General features: G+C 45.0%; 1 protein-coding gene across 6 annotated transcripts in view; it reads right to left on the bottom strand.

Annotated features, from left to right (window-relative positions):
• Window positions 1-20587, bottom strand: part of CFAP20DC (CFAP20 domain containing) — a 215555-nt gene that overhangs the window by 179841 nt on the left and 15127 nt on the right. For 5 of the 6 annotated variants that reach the window (XM_075938429.2, XM_075938436.2, XM_075938431.2 and 2 more), the window contains exons 3-5: window positions 18386-18475; window positions 15218-15311; window positions 8491-8563 (exon numbers count right to left, since the gene is read on the bottom strand). In XM_075938429.2, coding sequence (XP_075794544.1) covers window positions 8491-8563; window positions 15218-15311; window positions 18386-18475 — 257 coding nt within the window. The remainder of the gene's footprint in view (window positions 1-8490; window positions 8564-15217; window positions 15312-18385; window positions 18476-20587) is intronic. The other variant, XM_075938433.2, reaches the window with a different exon arrangement.

Genomic DNA, 20587 nt, shown 5'->3' with positions numbered 1-20587 from the left:
CAGGAACCCACCCCTGCAATCAGCCCCAGTGCCAGCTCTGCCCACACCTCTACACAAGCGATTTCATCACTGGACCTAACTACAGTAGACTTCTGATAATCCGGCACCTTTTGGACCTAAGTGGTGCCGGATTATCAGATTTGCCAGAGAATTGGGAGGTCCGGTACAGCTGCACGGCTTAACAGCTGGCCAGGACACAATCTCCCTCCCTCTCCCCTCCCCTTTCCTCTTCAGGTCTCCTCTGTGCTGTAACCTGATCCTCCTCCCTCTCCCCTCCCCTTTCTCCTTCGCTGAAGCAAAACGCTCTTCTCCATACTGTAACATGTAACATGTAACATACTGTAACATGTAACATGGAGGTCAGGGATTGGACTGCAAGGTCTGGGAGGGGGTTGTGACCTGGGGCAGGAGGGCGAGCAGGGATTTGGGCTGTGACTGGGGATAGGGGATTGGACTTGCAAGGTCTGGGAGGGGGTTGTGACCTGGGTCAGGAGTGCAGGAGGGCGAGCAGGGATTTGGGTTGTGACTAGGGGTAGGGGATTGGGCTGCAAGATCTGGGTGGGGCTAGGAGTGCAGGAGCAGGGCTGCAATGGGTTTGGGCTATGTGGGTTAGGGCTGCCAGATTTGGCTGGGAGGTGTTTATTTGGGCGGCTCTCAGGCAGCAGCCCAGCAGGTTCCTTAGCCAGGCTCCCTGCCTTCCATGCCTTGCATGCCACTCGGAGCAGCTGGCTGTGGAGGCCATGTGCTGCTCTGAGCGCTCCAAGCTGGAGGAATTGGTGAGGGGTGGGTGGGATTGTGCTGGAGATGGGGGCAGCATGTGAAGCCTCCCACTCTTCCCCGTCAGGCTCACAGGATTCAGAGAAACTCATGGGGCAGTGTGCTGGGGATCCCACTGGGCTGCAGGCCAGATCCAGCGGCTTGGTATTTTGCCCACCCCGGCATAAGGAATGGAGTAGCACAGTGGTCTCCAACCTTTTTACACCCAAGATCACTTTTTAAGTCTCAGAACAGGTGAAGATCTATTGCCACGCCCCTTCCTTGAAGCTCCGCCTAAATTTCATGAGGAAATCTAATGTAAATGTACTGCGCAGGCGCGCAGTTTAGAGAGGGCTCAAGAGCTACTCTTAGCGCCCCTGAGATCTACCGGTAGATCGCGATCCACTGGTTGGTGACCACGGGAGTAGCAGGAACAGGATTATGATCAGCATGGGGAAGGCCAAAGGACTGGAGAGATGCAAGGCCTCATTACAAGCTTCTTACTGGTTGCAACACTCTTTAAGAAGGGTAAAGGGAATTTCATAGCAGTGTTATGTTTTGCCATTTGGTAAATATGTTTTTCCTATGTTGCAGACAAAGGTTTGCTAGTGCATGTGCATCTTTGATAACATCAGCAAAGCTCTTGCAAAAGCATTAGTCTGTTACTGCATACAGCTCAGGTCCTCCTACAAATCAAGCCTATTACAAAGATTAATTTTGGTTTTGATCCTAGCGCTGCACAGCATGTGGTTTATTTTAGTTCTTGGTAACAGGCTGCTGAACAAAAATAAAGGCATTTAGAATTTTTAGGATATGATCCACTAAATACAACGTCATATTTAGCTTTAGATGTACGCAGATGTAACGTCCATTTAAACCTGGCATGTGATAACTCAGTGGATTAGTAGGAGAGCTGCACTGTAAGTTGCATGAAGCACCATTAAGAGAAACTCATATTTTTCCTTCACCATTTGCTAGGCAGAGAGAGAGTTACTCACCCTGTGCAGTAACGTCTGTTCTTCGAGATGTGTGTCCCCGGGGGTGCTCCACTCGAGGTGCTGGGTCCGTCCCGGTGCCGCAAAACAGAGAAACTTCCATAGCAGTAGCCCTGCCAGCCTGCGCATGAGCTCCAGTTGCCTCACGCCGTTCGCGCCGTTACAGCTGAGTGCGGGCCGGCTCGTCAGTTTCCTCCCAACTGGAAGCATCTGAAAGAGATAAACAGACACTCCGAAGCAGGGAGGAGGGTGGGTCGTGGAGCACCCACGGGGACACACATCTCGAAGAACAGACATTACTGCACAGGGTGAGTAACTCTCTCTTCTTCGTCGAGTAGTGTCCCCGAGGGTGCTCCACTCGAGGTGAGTATATAGCAGTGGTCCAGCACTATTGGCGTGCTTCGGATTTATGGTCTCTGTGCTGTGGCCAAGACTGCTTGCGCCACAGCTGAATCATTCCTCAATATTTTTGCAAGAGCATAATGCTTGGCAAAGTTAAGAGAGGATGACCAGGTTGCTGCATGGCATATGTCCTGTAAGGGTACCCCTCTAAGGTACGCAGTATATGCGGCCATGCCTCTGGTGGAATGAGCGCGAGGTCGTCCTGGCAAGGATTTGTGCCGTAGGGCATAACAACGTGAGATACAGGAGGTGATCAAATTGGAAATACGTTGTGTGGAGAGCTGTTGACCCTTGGAGCGCTCCGCTGTAGCAATAAAAAGGCGCCGAGACTTCCTGAAGGCGCGTGTTCTATGCAGGTAGAAGGCCAGTGCTCATCTAACATCGAGGGTATGTAAACGTGAGTCTTCTGGCAAGGAATGAGGCCTCGGATAGAATGTTGGCAGACTTATGGGCTCGTTTATATGGAAGGGAGAATTTATCTTCGGAAGGAAGGGGGGATGAACGCGAAGCAGAACCCCTTGTTCAGAAAATAAAGTGTATGGTGGATCGTCTGAAAGAGCTGCCAACTCACTAACCCAACATGCTGACGTGATTGCTAGAAGGAATGACACTTTCATTGTGAGCATGCGCAGGTCGCAAGTTGCTAACAGTTCAAAGGGGGGACGAGTTAGTGCGTCCAGTACCAAAGATAAGTCCCACAGCTCCGGAGGGATTGTGAAGGTCGGATATAGGTTATCAAGTCCCTTTAGGAATCTTTTAACTAACGGGTGATCAAACAGCAACTGTCCGTCGATGTGCGGGCGGAAGGCTAAGATTGCTGCCAAGTGCACTTTCAACGAAGCATTTGCTAAGCCCTCCGTCTTCAGATGGAATATGTAGTCCAAAGTATGCTGCACCGGTAAAGAAAGAGGGTCAAAGTCCCTTTCCAGACCCCATGCTTGGAACCAGTGCCATTTGTAGGTGTAGGCCTTGCGAGTGGTATGGAGTCTGCTATTCATCAGTACATGTTTCACTTCCTGAGAGCAAGTCATTTCTGGTGGCTGAAACCAGTTAGGAGCCATGCCGTAAGATGCATGCGATCGATACTTGGATGCAGCATCGAACCGTGCCATTGAGACAGTAAGTTGGGCCTCAGTGGAAGTCGCTGTGGCTGAGCGACCGACATGCTGGACAATTGTGTCAGCCAAGTCTGTCGAGGCCAATAGGGTGCTATGAAGATCACTGTTGCGCCCTCCGTCGCTATCTTCTCCAGTGCCCTCGGAATGAGAGGAAGAGGCGGAAACGCGTAGAGAAGTTGGTGAGAGCCCCAATTGAGCAGAAGAATTCTTGCCGGTACCCACCCGTGAACAATACTGATGACACTTTTTGTTGTGATGAGTGGCAAAGAGGTCTATACTCGGGAACCCCCAGAGATGGAAGAGACCATGAACCACTTCATTGTGTAACTCCCACTCGTGCTGAATAAGGAAGTGTCTGCTCAGGGCGTCGGAGATGGTATTGTCCTTGCCCGGGAGGTACGATGCGGTGAGGGTTATACCGTGGTGGATTGCCCAGTTCCACAGCCATATGGCCTCTGCGCAAAGGGATCGTGAACGCGCCCTGTCTTGTCTGTTGATATAGTACACCGTGCATATATTGTCGGTGAGAATGTGGACTGCAAGACCTCGGATCCTTTGAAGGAAGTGTCTGCATGCGTTGAATACAGCCCGCAGTTCAAGGAGGTTTATGTGTTGCAGGGACTCCTGTGTCATCCAGAGCCCTTGAACTTGATGTTCCTGCAGATGTGCCCCCCAGCCGATCAAAGAAGCATCCGTTGTGATCTGTACTGTGGGTCTCCGTGCGTGGAATGGTACGCCTGATAACAAGTTTTTGGTGTTGTCCCACCATGCTAGTGAAGTGTTGATGCGTCCGGGAATGGACACTGTCTTGCTCACAGCGTGTACCCCCGGCGTGTACACCTTGAACAGCCAATGCTGGAGACTGCGTAGGTGAAGTCTCGCATGTGGCACCATGTATGTAGTGGCAGCCATGTGCCCCAGCAATTTTAGACAAGTGAGTATGCTGGATCTGGGAGCAATTGAGACAGTCTGCACCAAATCCTGGATCAACTGGAGTCTTGCTATAGGTAAGTACACTCTTGCATTCAGTGCATCGAGTCTCGCGCCGATAAATTCCAAGTCCTGACTTGGTGTTAGGGACGATTTGCCGAAATTGATTATAAGGCCCAACGTCTCGAATACTGTTGTGATGGTGGTCACTGCCATGCCACCTCTTGGCGAGTAGGGGCCTTTAGTAGACAATCGTTGAGATACGGGAAGATTGTAATATTGAGGCGTCGGAGGTAGGCAGCTACCACCGCCAGGGTTTTGGAAAACACCCGTGGTGCTGCTGACAGACCGAAGGGTAAGACGCGGTATTGGTAATGTTCTGTGCCCACTACGAAACGAAGGAATCGCCTGTGGGCCGGGTGAATTGCTATGTGGAAGTAGGCGTCCTGTAAGTCGAGGGACGCAAACCAATCCCCTTTGTGGAGAGCCGGGATGATAGAAGCTAACGTGACCATTTTGAATTTTTGTTTCCGCAGGTAGCGGTTGAGTTGACGCAGGTCCAGAATAGGCCTCTAACCCCCTGATTTCTTCTGGGTGAGGAAGTACCGGGAGTAGAAACCTCTCCTCCGGAACTGAACGGGTACCCTCTCCACAGCTCCTATAATAAGTAGTCGGGACACCTCTTGCTGTAGAAGAATCTCGTGAGAGGGGTCCCTGAAAAGGGACGGGGAGGGTGGAGAGTGGGGGGGGGGTGGAGTTGAAAGGGATGGCATATCCTGAAACAACTATGTCGTTGACCCATCGGTCGGTGGAAATCAGAGACCAGTGATGTTGATAAGGTCTCAGTCGATGATGGAATAAAGCTACTTGTGATGCTCCCGACAAAGGGGTTGTCCACAGTCCCTCGACTGACCCATCAAACTTGTTGCCGGCCCTGCTGTTGACCGAATGTCCTGCCAGGTTGCTGTCTTCGTTTCTGCTGGCGTTGCCTTGGTCTCTGTTGTTCATATGGCTTGGGGCGGAATGTTGCGTAAGAGAAGGGTCTCTGTTTATTATAGGGCGTATATCTTTTGCGTTTATATGGAGGCATATACATCCCAAGCGTTCTAAGAGTCGTTCGGGAGTCCTTGCCCGAGTGGAACACCTGATCCGGGGACTGGGCGTAAAGAGACTGACGATCGAATGGTAAGTCTTCTACTTTGTTCAACAACTCTTTCGGGGCAGCTGCCTGGTGCAGCCAGGACACACGACGCATGACTACAGCAGTAGCCGTGGCTCTAGCTGCTGCATCTGCCGTGTCCAGGGCGATTTGTAGTGCTGTTCTGGCCGTTGTGTAGCCCTCCTGTATTACCGCCCTCAAGATCTGACGCTTGGAGTCTGGTAGGTGTTCTAGGAGGGGGACTAATTTAGAATAATTGTCAAAATCATGATTCGCGAGGGGAGCCGCATAATTACACATGTGGAGGACTGAAGTGGCCGAAAAATATACTTTCCTACCTAAAATGTCTAGGCATTTAGCCTCGTCACTTACAGTGTTTTTATTCTGAGCCGTCTTCGATCTTTGTTGGGCGGCGTCCATAACAAGGGAATTGGGTTGGGGATGCGTAAACAAAAAGTTCATACCCTTTTGGTTTATAAAGTATTTCTTGTCCGCCCTATTGTTCGTCAGTAAGGAAGCGGCGGGAGTCTGCCATATATCATTTGCAATCTCCAAAATAGCCTCATCGAAGGGCAAAGCCAGTTTTGATTTTTGTGAGGACTGCAAGTTTTTCAGCAAAGGGTGTTGTTTTTTCTGTATATTTGTAGTTTGAATGTTCTGAGATTGCACAACCCTTTCAAAGAGCTCTTGAAACTGCTTGTGATCTTCCGTGGGGGATAATTCTCCAGGGAAGACAGCATCGTCCGGGGATGATGATGAATGATTGGCTGGAGACTCCGGTTCCCTATTCGGAGTATAGTTGTTTTCATGCCCGTCCTGATTAGTAACTGAGATAGTGTCTTCTGCAGATGCTGGTGGAATCGTTGGCGAAGGCGCGCGAAGCGTAGACGCTGGACAAGTGGGTTGTGGGGATCGTGATCTACGAGAATATCGATGGTGGTCATAGTAACGATCATAGTTGGGGAGTGTCTGGGAGAGTAGGCTCCGGACGCATCATACCGGTGTGAATATCTCGAATGTCTCGATAACCCCGGTGAGACCGAGCTGTCAGAAAAACGAGATGAAGAGCGAGAATAGTAGGAATAGCGTCGTTCATCATGGCAACGGTAGTGATGGTATGAGGATGATCGCTGAGGTGATGCATGGTAGTGGTCCTTGGTGGAGACATAACGAGGAGAACGATGGTTGTCTGAGCAAAATGAAGTTGGTGACCAGGGTCCTGGAGAGAACCGAGCTCGGTCAGGCGTGAGTGAAGGCGTCCGAACGCGCCTTGACCTGTATGGGACCTCAGTCAGCACCGAGTGATCAGCAGGAGAAGACGGTGCCATTTGAATTGATGTGGTCCCTGCCACCTGGCTGCTCTGCAAAGGAATCAGCGGTGCCGCGGGAGTTAAAGGCTGTGTCGGTGCCAGAGGCAGCAGCGGTGCAGAGGGCTGTACGGTGCCGATGATAGCCTGCGGTGCCTGAGTCTGCACTGTTGCTTGTGGCGCCGCTGGAGTCAAGGTCTCAGCAGTTGGCACCGTAGGCATGGGTGCCGGTAGAATCGTGAGTGGCTGCGCATGCGTGACATCAGCCGGCGCTGGGGCCGCCATTATCGGCTGTAACTCGGCCGTTGGGGCCGCTGCTGGTGCCGATTCCGCCTGCGGTCCTTTAGCAGGAGCCCACATCAGGTCTTTAGCGCTTGCAAAAGCCGGGGCTGAGGCACTACGGCCCTTGCCCATCTTCTCTGCCGGGTGCCTCGGCAAAGAGCCAGAGGTACCCGGTCTGTCCGGCACGCTCCTGCGCTGCGGTAGTCTAGTAGGTTTGTGGAGCTCCTTCGCGGGCGAGCGAGGCAGGTGCGCTCCCGAGACAGCGAGAGACGGCGTGGTCGTATCAGACTGAAGGGCTTTGTTAAATAAAATCACCCTCAGCCGCATTTCCCTATCGTGCCGAGCGCGAGCTGTCAAGTTCATGCAGTGAGGGCACTTCAATGGGATGTGCCCATCCCCTAAGCATTTAACACATTGCGAGTGCCCGTCTGAATCGGGCATTGCCTCCTGGCATTGGGAACATTTCTTGAAGCCAGGCATTTTATCAGATAGTAATAAAAGTCTTTTTTTTTTTTTTAAAGGCTAACAACAGACTATAACTAGAACGGACCAAAAACCTGAGAATTAACTAGTAATAACTATTAACAACTAGTAACAACTACCCTAACTATAAACTGTCTGGTAACAGGTTTCTAAGGAAAAGTCTCCCTTTTCTCCTCAGGCGGAGAGGGAGCTCGTCCTAGATCCGTCTGCGGCCGCAGACGGTTGAAGGAAACTGACGAGCCAGCCCGCGCTCAGCTGTAACGGTGTGAACGGCGCGAGGCAACAGGAGCGCATGCGCGGGCCGGCAGGGCTACTGCTATGGAAGTTTCTCCGTTTTGCGGCGCCGGGACGGACCCAGCACCTCGAGTGGAGCACCCTCGGGGACACTACTCGATGAAGAATAATCAGTTTACTGACAAGAAAATGAACAATCACTGTTTTTGGCTTGAGGCAGAATCTTTTTACATCAGTGAAGCTGTGAATTTTCCCATCATGCTTCACTACCAAGAATCCAACAGGCAAAAACATTATCTTCCAAAAGAACCAATGTGCTAGATTAGTAATGTACTGATTCCACTAAATGGACAGCTGAACAAAGTCAATGACCTTAATTCTCTTCTCCTTTAGGTATAAAAATAATTATTCTGAATGGGTCCTCCTAAACATTTTTAAACTTAACAGGTTTTTATCCTGCTAGAGGAAACCTAAATGTTTAATACACAACACTTTTGATTCTCTTCAACAGCTCAAGATGAATCTCATGCACTCATCATTTCCACCTCTATACTTTCATGTAGTCATATCTTGCTAAGTCTGTGTACTGCTACAATTATATTATTTTTTAAAATAGAATTTGCTTTCATTTTCAGGGAAACATCAGAAAATAGGGGTGTCTGACAAATAAGGATCAAATCAGCTTAATTGCTTCATGCTGATGTCATAAATCACCACTCTTCAGTATGAAATCTGCCACATGTAATCAAAGGCTGTTGGTACTGGTTCACCTGATCACGTGTCTACCATAAATAAAATATGTTATGAAATTCTGTGTAGCTTACAGCAATTCAGTAGAGAAGTCTTGTCCCAACGGCACATAAATTTGAAGTACCAGAAACCGCTGGATCAGTCCAACTAGAAACAGACACAAAGAAATAAATGGCTATGGATGCACATACAAAAAAAACCTCCACCATTTAGCAGTTCAATGATGTATAACTATACTGCTGCAATACCATTTCCCAAGGTTCACACAACATATGAAAACAGAAAAGAACTGAAGAAAACCAAATCAAACAGTAATAAAAGTATTGCTTTTCGAAAGTCCCATTTGTGGTTTTGGTGCAATTCTTATGAAAATAAAAGGAATTTTTTTTTAATTTACAGCTCTTCATTGTGTTCAGAAAGCATGTAAACAGCATATCCCACAAAGACACATAAAACCACAGAATCACAGCAAGATTATTATAAAAGCATGTGGCAATTATTCACACTGTTATGACAGTTTTAACAGTATTAAACGACTTAATCAAAAACAATAAATCATGAATACAATCCTAATTATGATAACCGTGAGCAACTGAAGCCATACGTACACGATGGGGCATTCTATCCTAGGAAGCAATGACACTGAAAAGGATTTGGAGACTGGAGCAGATAGCGGAAAATGAGCTCACGGAGTGATGCTGCAGCCAAAAGAATAAAGAGGTCCTGGGACTCAAATAGGGGAATCTAGAGCAGGAGTAGAATCCTTATTTTCCCTCTGTATTTGGCACTGGTTTGACTGCTGCTGGAATACTAGATCCAGTTCTGGTGTCCATAATTCAAGAAGGATATTGATGAATTGGAGAGGGCTCAGAGGAGCCATGAGAATAACTGAAGGATTAAACAACATGCTTTTTTTGTGAGGCTCAAGGAGCTTAATTTATAGCCTTTAAGAGAAGATTATGAGGAAACTTGATTATAGTGTATCTACATGGGAAACAAATATTTAATAATGACTCTTTGATCTCACAGAGAAATGTATAACAATATCCAAAGGCTAGAAGTTGAAACTAGACAAATTCAGAGAGCAAGTAAGGTAAAAAAAATAGCAGTGAAAGTAATTAACCATTAGAATAATCTCCAAAGGGTTGCCAAGGATTCTCCATCACTAATGATTGGATATTTTTTCTAAAAGCTTTACTCTAATAATTCTGAGGCAGTTTTGAGGCCCCGTGCTATTCAGGAGGTCAAATTAGATCGGGGTGGGGAACTTCAGGCCCGAGGGTTGGATGTGGCCCCTGGCTTGCCTGGTCCTGGCCCCCGAGGCTCAGGGCTCCCCTCAACCCTGCTGTGGGGCTGGAGTATACAATATCTATTAGTCTGGCCCCCCAGGTTCTGATGTGGGAGAAGAATGTGGGGAACATCTTTCTCCTTCTCAGTCCCTGACCCAAAAAAAGATTCCCTACTCCTGAACTAGAGAACAATAATCCCTTCTGGCCTTATAGTCTATGTGGCTTTCATGAGGCAAATCTAAATCTGAAGTTTAAAATAGAAGAAATTAGGGCTGTCAAGTGATTAAAAACATACCATTTATTGAAATATTTTGGATGTTTTCTACATTTTCAAATATATTGAGTTCAATTACTATACAGAATACAAAGTGTACAGTGCTCACTTTATTTTTAGTTCAGATATTTGCCCTGTAAAAAACAAAAGTAATATTTTTCAATTCACCTAATACAAGTACTGTAATGCAACCTCTTTTTCATGAAAGATCAACTTACAAATGTAGAATTGTATACAAAAAATTGTATTCAAATTTTTTTTAAAATATGTAAAACTTCAGAGCCTATAAGTCCACTCAGTCCTACTTCTTGTTCAGCCACACAAACAAGTTTGGTTTCAATTGTGCAGGAGGTAATGCTGCCTGCTTTTTGTTTAGAATGTCACCTGAGTGTGAAAAAAGTGTCACCTGAGTGTGAAAAAAGGCATTTGCATGGCATTGCTGTAGCCAGTGTTGCAAGATATTTATGTGCCAGATGCATTAAAGATTCATGTGTTCCTTAAGGCAGAGGACATGTCCATACTGATCATGATTTCTGTGCGATTACAATCCAAAGAGGCGCAGACCAACACATATTCATTTTTACCATCTGACTCAGATGCCACCAGAAAGCTGATTTTCTTTTTTGTTGGTTTGAGTTCTGTAGTTTCTGCATCTCAGAGTTGCTTTTTAAGACTTCTGAAAGCATGGCACAGACCTTGCCTGCTCAGATTTTGGACAAAACTTCAAATTCTTAAACTTTCGGTCGAATGCCATAGCCATTTTTAGAAATCTCACATTAGTATCTTCTTTGTGTTGTCCGAGACTATTATAACATGAAATATATAGCAAAATGAAGGTAACATACTCCCCACAGGGAGTTCAATCATAATTTTAATGAATGCATCATTTTCTTTATAAGCATTGTTAGCATGGAAACATTTCATCTGTAATGGTGTCCGAACTATAAATAGCATACAAACTGGTATGTAAATACCTTGCAATGCCGGCTACAAAAGAGACATCCAACACCTTTTCTCACTTTCAGGTAACACTGTAAATCAGGCTTTGTCTACTTGGCACATTGCTAGAAGGCAAGCAGTGTAAACGCTGTATGTCTACAGTTTTGTCTACACTAGTTTTACATGGTTTTGTTTTTGAGTGCGGTATGTAACCAAAAAAAAAAAATCTACATTTGTACATTGTGCTTTCGCAAAAAAGAGGCTGCACTAAAGCACTTGTATAAGGTGAACTGAAAAATACTGTGCCTTATTTTTACAGTGCAAATATTTATAATAAAAATATAAGGTGAGTACTATGTACTTTATACACTTTGCATTCTTTGTTGTTTTTGATATCAATATATTTAAAAATGTAGATCAACATATAAAATATTTAATAAATTTCAATTGGTATTCTATTTAATTTTTTAATTGCAAGTAATTTTTAAGTTAATCATGTGAGTTAACTGCTATTAACTGACAGCTGTACCGGAAATATAGCTTAATTGGGGAGCAAACAAGTACATTTTTACCAGATCCATTCCTATTCAGGAAAAGCCACACTTATAGGGTGTATAAGTATCCATGAGTTGATATTTATATAGCTACTTGTTGATTCCATTAGCAAAGAAGAGAGTTGACCTTTTATTGAATGGCAGATTTTTAGTCAAACTAATACTACTCAAAGAGCAACAAGAATCTTGGGATGTTTACAGAAGCCAAGATCATCCATGCAAAAGCTCAATGCCTCTGAACAGTTGTCTGGGATACACCCGCTTTCACAACAACTCCAACACTCTGGTCATCTGAAGAAGTGGGCTGTGCCCACGAAAGCTCATGATCCCAGCTACACATTTTGTTAGTCTTTAAAGTGCTACCAGACTATTTACTGGGTTTTTAAAAAGATTTTCGTGTTTAGAGACTAACTCGCCTACCCCCTGGCTATGTCTAAACTACACCCCTGTAGCCAGACAGGAACCCCCCTTGTAACATCCATTTTTGCTTGCCTGGAGCATGCAGGGCACACAGAGCAGAAGGCCCAGGCTGTGTGACCGTGAATGGCTGTAAACAGAGATATGCCAATTGCTGACCAAGAGGCTGCCAAGGAGTGTCCTTGACTTTACCCATATTGATACGAACACACAGCCGTCCGCGGGGGGAGGAATCTCTCGCCCAGTAAAAAAAAAATGTCTAGTACTCACAATTTAGTTATCTCTCTTGCAAGTGTAAATTAATTTGAAACTTGCTTGTAAGAACTGGCGCCACAAAACGGACCAGTACAATTTGGCCTCTTAGATAAGAAAGAGGATACGGGCCCCCAGGGGTATAAAGATGGGTCCAGCAACGCATTTTCTCTGAGTGTCAATTTACCATCTATCTGCTGGTCGGGTTAGATGTTTGATCTCCCGAGGTTCCAGAGGGGACACCCACCTCGTATTCGTCTTTCCTAGGAATTGAGAGACTGGCCCTGGCCTGACACGCTGGAGTCGAGAGGCACAGAAAGGGGTAAAAATCGTACCTGGATGTGGTCCTTTGCTTAAGTATATATATACATAGTGTTAGAGCTCTTTAAAGATTAAGCTGTCACTTGGTACTATTATTTCTATTTTCTATCTATCTTTTTCCTGTAATCATTTTTAAGACCTATATATATATATTTGCTAGCATTTAAGAAATAGAGCAATAGCCATTGTAACCATATGCTTTTATAAGTCTTTTTAATAAACCTGTAACTGTTTAAGCTTTAACCTGACTCCTTCAGTTGCTGGAACAGAACCAAGCACAATTTAAAAGAACTTCAGCCGGTCATAAAGGGACAGGCATAGGAAGAGCTTGGGCGTTTGGATCTGTGTCACTCCCAGGTGACAGATCCGTTGGGGCACTTTTCAGCCTTCCCCAGGCTGCCTGCTGCGAAGGAACTTTGTGTTCTAGCAGCTAAAAATCTAAGGTGTAATAAGCTCTTCCTATATAACGGGGCGTCTGTTGGCCTGCTGGCCACCCTCTGCGACGGGACCCCGGTCCTAGCAGTAAAGACACGGACGTTAAACCTTTTCTCGGAAACATACACACACACACACTGCCCTGACCGTTGGCTGACAACCCCTCTGTCAGCAGAGGAATGTAAATTAGACGTATCGAAAGTGCAAACATAGCGGGGATTTAAATATCCTGCACTTCATTTGCATAATGGCGGCTGCCGCCTTTTTTCAAAACGGGGCTTTTCGAAAAAAACGGCAGTTTAGACAGGGCATTTTCGACAGAAATACGCCGTTTCAAAAGATCTTGTACTCCTGTACATTTGTTGAGGAGTACAGGATCTTTCAAAATGGGGCATTTCTGTCGAAAATGATCTGTCTAAACTGCCGGGTTTTTTTGGAGAGCCCTGTTTCGAAAAAAGCGGCAGCCGCCATTATGCAAATGAAGCACAGGATATTTAAATCCCCGCTTCGTTTCCACTTTCAATAAGACTAATTTACATTCCTCTGCCGACAGAGGGGTGTAGTTTAGACGTAGCCCCTGAGTCTCCAAAAACAAAAGGAAAATAAAACCCCATCCCCCACACCTTTGGAAGGGGGATCCAATGTGGAGGTTAAGTTAACAGTTCTAGCATTCGCTGTTTAGTTTAGCAGATTTCCAAACAGGTAAAGTATATGTGATTTAGGGCCAGATTCTCAGGTAGTATAAATAAGTTTAATGAGGCATTACTGATTTAAAGAAGCTGAGAAGCTAGCTATTGAAATGTTAAGATAAACAACATTTGACTGTAATACTGCTTGCTGAGATCCTTGAACCCATCGGGGAAGAGGGAAATCATGTGAAAAATATTAAAGTTGGAAATTTTACAGAACTCAAGTTTTATTCTATTGTACATTGGCCAAACGGGAGTGTCTCTGCAATTGAATAAATGGACACAAATCAGACATCAAGAATGGTAACATTCAAAAATCAGTAGGAGAGCACTTCAACCTCCTGCGACACTCTGAGGGTATGTCTACACTGCCACCCTAGCTCGAACTAGGGTGGCTAATGTAGGCATTCGAACTTGCAAACATTTGCATGTTCCTGGCCGGGCGCCATTTTTAAATGCCTGTAGTTCAAACTACCTGCCTGCGGCTACACACAGCATGGACTAGGTAGTTCAAATTAAAGCTCCTAATTCGAACTACCATTAAACCTCTTTGCAGGAGTGAGAAGTGAGACATCAGTACTAATTAAATCAGAGGGGATGTGGCTCTTCTCCAATAGTGATGAGAAGGTGAGAGTACCTGAAGAGGAAATTACCTATTGTAATGTAAAAACCACTCCATGTTTCTGTTTAAACTTTTTTTCAAGGTGTCTATTTGCATATGAAATCCAGCTCAGTAGATTCTCCTTGCAGTCTGTTTTTGAAGTTTTTCTGCCTCCTGAAAATGGCGGTACTCTCATCTTCTCTTCACTGTTGGAGATGAGCCACATCTACTATGATTGAATTAGAACTGATGTCACAATCCCATCTCAGTATCTCTTTGGGTTAATTACCCCTTTTCTCTTCAGCATCTGAGCAAGTGAGTTGTATCTCACAAAAGCTTATGTCCTAATGCCTGAATAAATGTGTTAGTTTTTAAAGTGCCACTAGAATCCTTTTTTGGAGTAAACGATCTAAACAAGTGATAAAAATGTAGCCATGTTAGTCTGGTGTAGCTGAAACAAAATACAGGACTATGTAGCACTTGTTAGTCTTTAAAGTGCTACATAGTCCTGTATTTTGTTCGATCTAAACAACTGTTTGTAAAAAGTAATCAGAAATTATCTTAGACTATGTAGCACATTTTATACAGCACAAAAAAAGTCTTTCAAATAATTAAACCTCACATCTCTATAAAGCAGATTAATATTTTATAGAATAAAAAGAAAGAGGGATTAATGGCCCCATTCATTGACTGCCGACAGACAGACTTCTATTGACAATCACGTCTACCAGTTCAGAACTTAAGTTTTTTGCTCAAGGTTAAACTGTGAGAGTCAGGACTGAAACAACTAAACTGAAGTCAATTGAGCAATGAGAATGTATATCAGCAGAGGACCTGCCCCAAAGTATTAAACAGCATATCCCATTTCTGAACTTCTACTTATTAGTAACAGCTGTGTTGCTGAAAAGTGACCCTTCAATTCCAACAGAGAAGCTGCCCAAAGTAAGAGACAATGCAAATAGCTACTTCTTGGAGTAGTACTGGATTAATAAATCAGAACATCTTAGATTTGTAATGCCCCAAAACTTACGAGTTTGTCTAGTTTCCTTTGGTAGTTGAATCTTGTTTGTTTGACTGCTTCCTTCAAGGACAAAAACAAAGCCTTTTACTTCTTTATCAAACTCCTACAAAAAAAAAAGTAAACAAAAATAAATCTTATTATTCTCTAAACTAAGACCTGATCAAATTTTCCAGATGATACAAAGCTGGAAGTGAGTTGACAAAACTTTGGAGGATAGAGGTAAAATTCAAAGAACCTTGAGAAACTGCAGAACTGTCCTAGACAACAAAATGAAATTCAACAGAGACAACTGTAAGGTGCTACACTTAGGGAAGAAAAAACAAATACAAAAATACATAATGGAGGATAACTGGCCCACTGATGAGAGGGATCTGGAAGTTGTGGTAGATCGCATCAAATGAGGGATGTGAACTAGGTGCATTAAATTTTGATTAATCAGTTAATTGAGCAGTCGATGGAATTTCTATCGACTACTTGATTAGTCGATAAGGGAGGCACTCACTATCCTGCTGCACCTCTCACTTTGAAATGTACAAGACCCACCCGCAGGCATGGCCTCCCCTCCATGCCTCTTCCTTTGAAAGAGCAGGCAACTCTTGTACACTTCAAAGGGAGAGGAGCAGCAGTTGGGACGACGGTGAGCGAGAATGTTTCAATGCTTGCTCGGGCCGTTCCCCTGCTGCCCTCTGCCTCCCCTAACCCCCCACCTGTTCTGCCCCACCCCCATGGAGACAGTGCTGGGAGGGACTGGCTTTTAAGCCAACATCCCCCAGAACTGGCTCCTGCTCCCCCCTTGATTCCTCTCTCTGATAGAGGCAGCAAGGTGGGGAGAGTGACTAGTTGAGTTCCTACTCGACTATCCGATAACCAAACTGGGTGGAGTTGCAACTTCTTTGGAGGATAGGGACATAATTCAAAATGACCTTAGCAAGTTAGAGAAACGGTCAGAGGTAAACAGGATGAAGTTTAATAAAGAGAAATGCAAAGTGCTCCACTTAGGAAGGAACAATCAGTTCCATACATACAAGATGGGAAGCGACTGTCTAGGAAGGAGCATGGCGGAAAGGGATCTAGGGGTCATAGTGGACCACAAGTTGAATATGAGTCAACAGTGTGATGCTGTTGCAAAAAAAGCAAATATGATTCTAGGTTGTATCAACAGGTGTGTTGTAAGCAAAACTCGTGAAGTCATTCTGCCGCTCTACTCTGAGCTAGTTAGGCCTCAGCTGGAGTACTGTGTCCAGTTCTGGGCGCCACATTTCAAGAAAGATGTGGAGAAATTGGAAAGGGTACAGAGAAGAGCGACAAGAATGATTAAAGGTCTAGAGAACATGACCCATGAAGCCAGGCTTCATGAACTGGGCTTGTTTAGTTTGGAAAAAAGAAGATTAAGGGGGGACATGATAGCGGTTTTCAAATATCTAAAAGGGTGTCACAAGGAGGAAGGAGAAAATTTGTTCCTCTTGGTTTCTGAGGACAGGACAAGGAGTAATGGGCTTAAAGTGCAGCAAGGGAGGTTTAGATTGGACATTAGGAAAAAATTCCTAACTGTCAGGGTGGTCAAATATTGGAATAAATTGCCAAGGGAGGTGGTGGAATCTCCCTCTCTGGAGATATTTAAGAACAGGTTAGATAGACATCTGTCAGGGATGGTGTAGACGGAGCTTGGTCCTGCTTTGAGGGCGGGGGGCTGGACTCGATGACCTCTCGAGGTCCCTTCCAGTCCTATGATTCTATGATTCGCTCACCAGTCTAGTCACTTACATCCCTGATGTGAACGTGTACCTCTTTACATGATTAACTGATGAGCATGGGCTCAATAGGTAAATCCTAATGGTTACACACAGTCCTCTCCCCCTTGCCGCTTCTGATACAGAGGGTGAGAGAAGGCAGGCAGGAACCAATATGCGTGGGGAGTCAGCTTAAAAGCCCTCCCCTCTGCGCAGCTGCCTCGCATAGAGGCAGAAGCATGGGGGAGGGTGGAGGTGAACACTGGCTCCCGCCTGGCCCCACCACATATCACCACTGTAAATTTCAGTGGTTACATGTTTAGAAAAGTAAACACATTTTAACATCCCTAGTCAACACGAGTCAAAAATGCCTTGGCATTGAGAAGAAGAAAAAAAAGCAACTGCAATTTTAGGTTGCATTACCAGACGCATAGCATAGAGGTTCATAGAACTGGTCTGTTCAGCACTGTATAGGCCTCAGTGGGAGCACTGTGCCCAGTCTTGGTCTCCAATATATAGAAAGGATGTACAAAACTGGGAAGAATCTAGAGATGAGTGATAAAGGTGATCAAAGGAATGGAATGCAAGAGAAATGAGCAAAGGCAGAAGGAACTGGGTATTTTTAGTTGGTAAAAAGAGATTAATGGGGAACATAACAGTCTTCAAATACATGAAAGGCTGCCATAAAAAAAGGAGAAAAGTTGTTCTCTCTGGCCAGAGAGGGCAGGACAAAAGGCAATGGGTTCAAACTACTGCATAACAGATTTAGATTAAATCTGAGGAAAAAAGTCCTGATTGTAAGAACAGTAGGACAATGGAACAGATTGCTTAGGGAGATCACCGACTTCCTTTCACTGGAGGCTTTCAAAAAGAGGCCAGATAGCATCAGTCTTGGATGATTCAGAAATCTTGCATCATGCAGGAGATTAGATTAGATCACCTTTGCTGAACCACCTAACTCTGGTTCTAAATCACCAAACCCCCAAACTTATAGCTAAAGTGTAAGTCTACTTTGTTCTTAAGACTGTCAATAAGTACGTAGCAACAATTCTATAAATAATGCAGAGATGGCAGTAATATTGTTCTCAGTAAAAGTCTGCCTTTTTGTTATATATATTTATTTATAAATAAAAAATGTTGAAAGATGCATGATTCATGATCCACTGGCCCAGACTTGACCCAGTGGTTATCAGAATAGGAAAACTATTTTAAGCTTTGTTCCACTAGAAGTATTTAAGCTATAAAACTACAGCTGTGACCAATCCAGTTTGCAAGCAGGCATAAAGAGCTAATTTAAGTGGCCATTTATTCTGTCATGGTGACAGAACTGCAAGTGACAACTTTTCCATAGTCAGGTCAAAGCCCTCATTACCTTCTAATTTTAAGCTTCATGTACTTTTTTACACGGTTTATACTTCAGGTCTTATAAGTCCCCCATAAAACTTACTTTCCAAATTGCTGATGGACTGCCAAAGATCTTCCATTTTGCTCCTGGATTCTTGCCTTGAGCACTGAATATTTCAACAAATGGGCCACCCTGTGATAAAATTGTTTAAGGATACATCACTCTAGTCAGGCGTTGAACACAGCACCATCATTGGGCAGAGCTAGCTAGAGCTGAGTATGTCAGAGCAACCCCTCATGAAACAATGGTGGTTAACCTCGGTTAAAATAAATATTAAAGGTTAATGTAAATATTATTGAGCAGTCAGCCACCATCATTTCTTTTACACAATCAACAAGTGGCACGCTTGACTTTACAGTCTGATTTTACTGAAGAATCAGAGTCCATGCTTACTTACAACATTACTTCCTTTGCTAAAAGAAATAGGGTATATTTTTACCACTGTCCTTTCTTTACAAGCTAGCAAAAAAACCCAAACAGCCCACCAAACTCAAACATGGCATGTAAAATCTCTCTCTCTATATTTTAGAGAGCGTGTGTGTCTGTTTGTTCAAGAACTCCTCAAACAGCAGGAGCTAGGAAGAACCACCACACTCAGTATGCAGCTTCCTCTTATCCTAACTGAAAGCAAGGTCAGCGTTTGGTTGAGACAGGAAAATGGGAAGTGCCTGGAATGGGATTGTTTTCCATAACATGAAATGAGAGGGGGCGATCAGAGGGAGAGCTATATTCAGAGTGACCACTAGCGGTATCAAGTATCAGAGGGGTAGCCGTGTTAGTCTATAAGGTGCCACAGGACTCCTCGCCGCACTAGCGGTAGTTGCACCAGCAGGAGAGCAGTGAGCCAGGGATGGGGCTTTCCATATGGCCGGGCACTGGACCAAGTAAGTGCCACCCTGCCTCAAATACTGCTGAATGGGGAAAAGGGGAGGTCCCCCTGCCCACTGGCCCGGCACCCAGGAACACACTGTGGAGCAGGCAGCACAGTCCGACCCTCCATGAAATCTCATAGAATCATAGGACTGGAAGGGACCTCGAGAGGTCATCGAGTCCAGCCCCCCGCCCTCAAGGCAGGACCAAGCTCAGTCTACACCATCCCTGACAGATGTCTATCTAACCTGTTCTTAAATATCTCCAGAGAGGGAGATTCCACCACCTCCCTTGGCAATTTATTCCAATATTTGACCACCCTGACAGTTAGGAATTTTTTCCTAATGTCCAATCTAAACCTCCCCTGCTGCACTTTAAGCCCATTACTCCTTGTCCTGTCCTCAGAAACCAAGAGGAACAAATTTTCTCCTTCCTCCTTGTGACACCCTTTTAGATATTTGAAAACCGCTATCATGTCCCCCCTTCATCTTCTTTTTTCCAAACTAAACAAGCCCAGTTCATGAAGCCTGGCTTCATAGGTCATGTTCTCTAAACCTTTAATCATTCTTGTCGCTCTTCTCTGTACCCTTTCCCATTTCTCCACAAAATCTCCCGCAAAAAGAGGCTGAGAACTGCAACTCACCCACAAAGAAAGGCTGGCCCCTGGACAGGTGGCAGGGAAGGGGTGGGCTTCTGGAGGCTAGGGTTGGCTCCCAGAGCACTGCCCCCCCAGACAGGATGGAGGTCTGAGCCAGCCCCCATAACCCAGGCCTCCCAGAAGGTAGCATTGCCACAGCAGCACTAACTTCACTGCCATATGCGACCCCAAAAAGTCTCCCCCTCAGCCCTGAGTCCCGCACCTCTCACTCCCTGCCCTAACACTGGCATCCCCCACCCCCTGCCTTCAGCCCTCTCTCAAGCCCAAACATCTGCCCTGACTTCCGCAGCCCTTTTCCTGAATCCCATAAGTGGACCCTGTGCCCTGAACCCTCCAACCCTTCCAGCTTCTCTGCCTCATTCCTTCACCCAACCCCAGCCTTTATCCCCCTACCTGCTGCCCTAACCCGAAACTCAGCCTAAAAGAATGTTCTGAATAAGGTGCAACTAAATGATTAAATAAATTACTATCTATTAATTTCTAGCAAAGGGATGCAGTCAATGCAGTGGATTTTTTATTTTTCAATATTTCATCCATTATGAATAACAAAACTTGACTGATGGCTTCTGAGACACCACCTTTGCACTTTAATGAGTTTAATAATTAAGGGCCCAGTTCAGAGATTTATAGATTCTAAGGCCACAAAAGAACACTATAATCATCTACTTTGACCTCCTGCATAATAAATGATAGACCTACCCCCTCAAAATTCCTAA

The sequence above is a fragment of the Pelodiscus sinensis genome, chromosome 11 (assembly GCF_052426305.1).
Source record: "Pelodiscus sinensis isolate ZL-2025 chromosome 11, ASM5242630v1, whole genome shotgun sequence".
Taxonomy (NCBI): Eukaryota; Metazoa; Chordata; order Testudines; family Trionychidae; genus Pelodiscus; species Pelodiscus sinensis.
The sequence above is the reverse complement of the archived record's forward strand: the minus strand, read 5'-3'. Positions and strand labels throughout refer to the sequence as shown.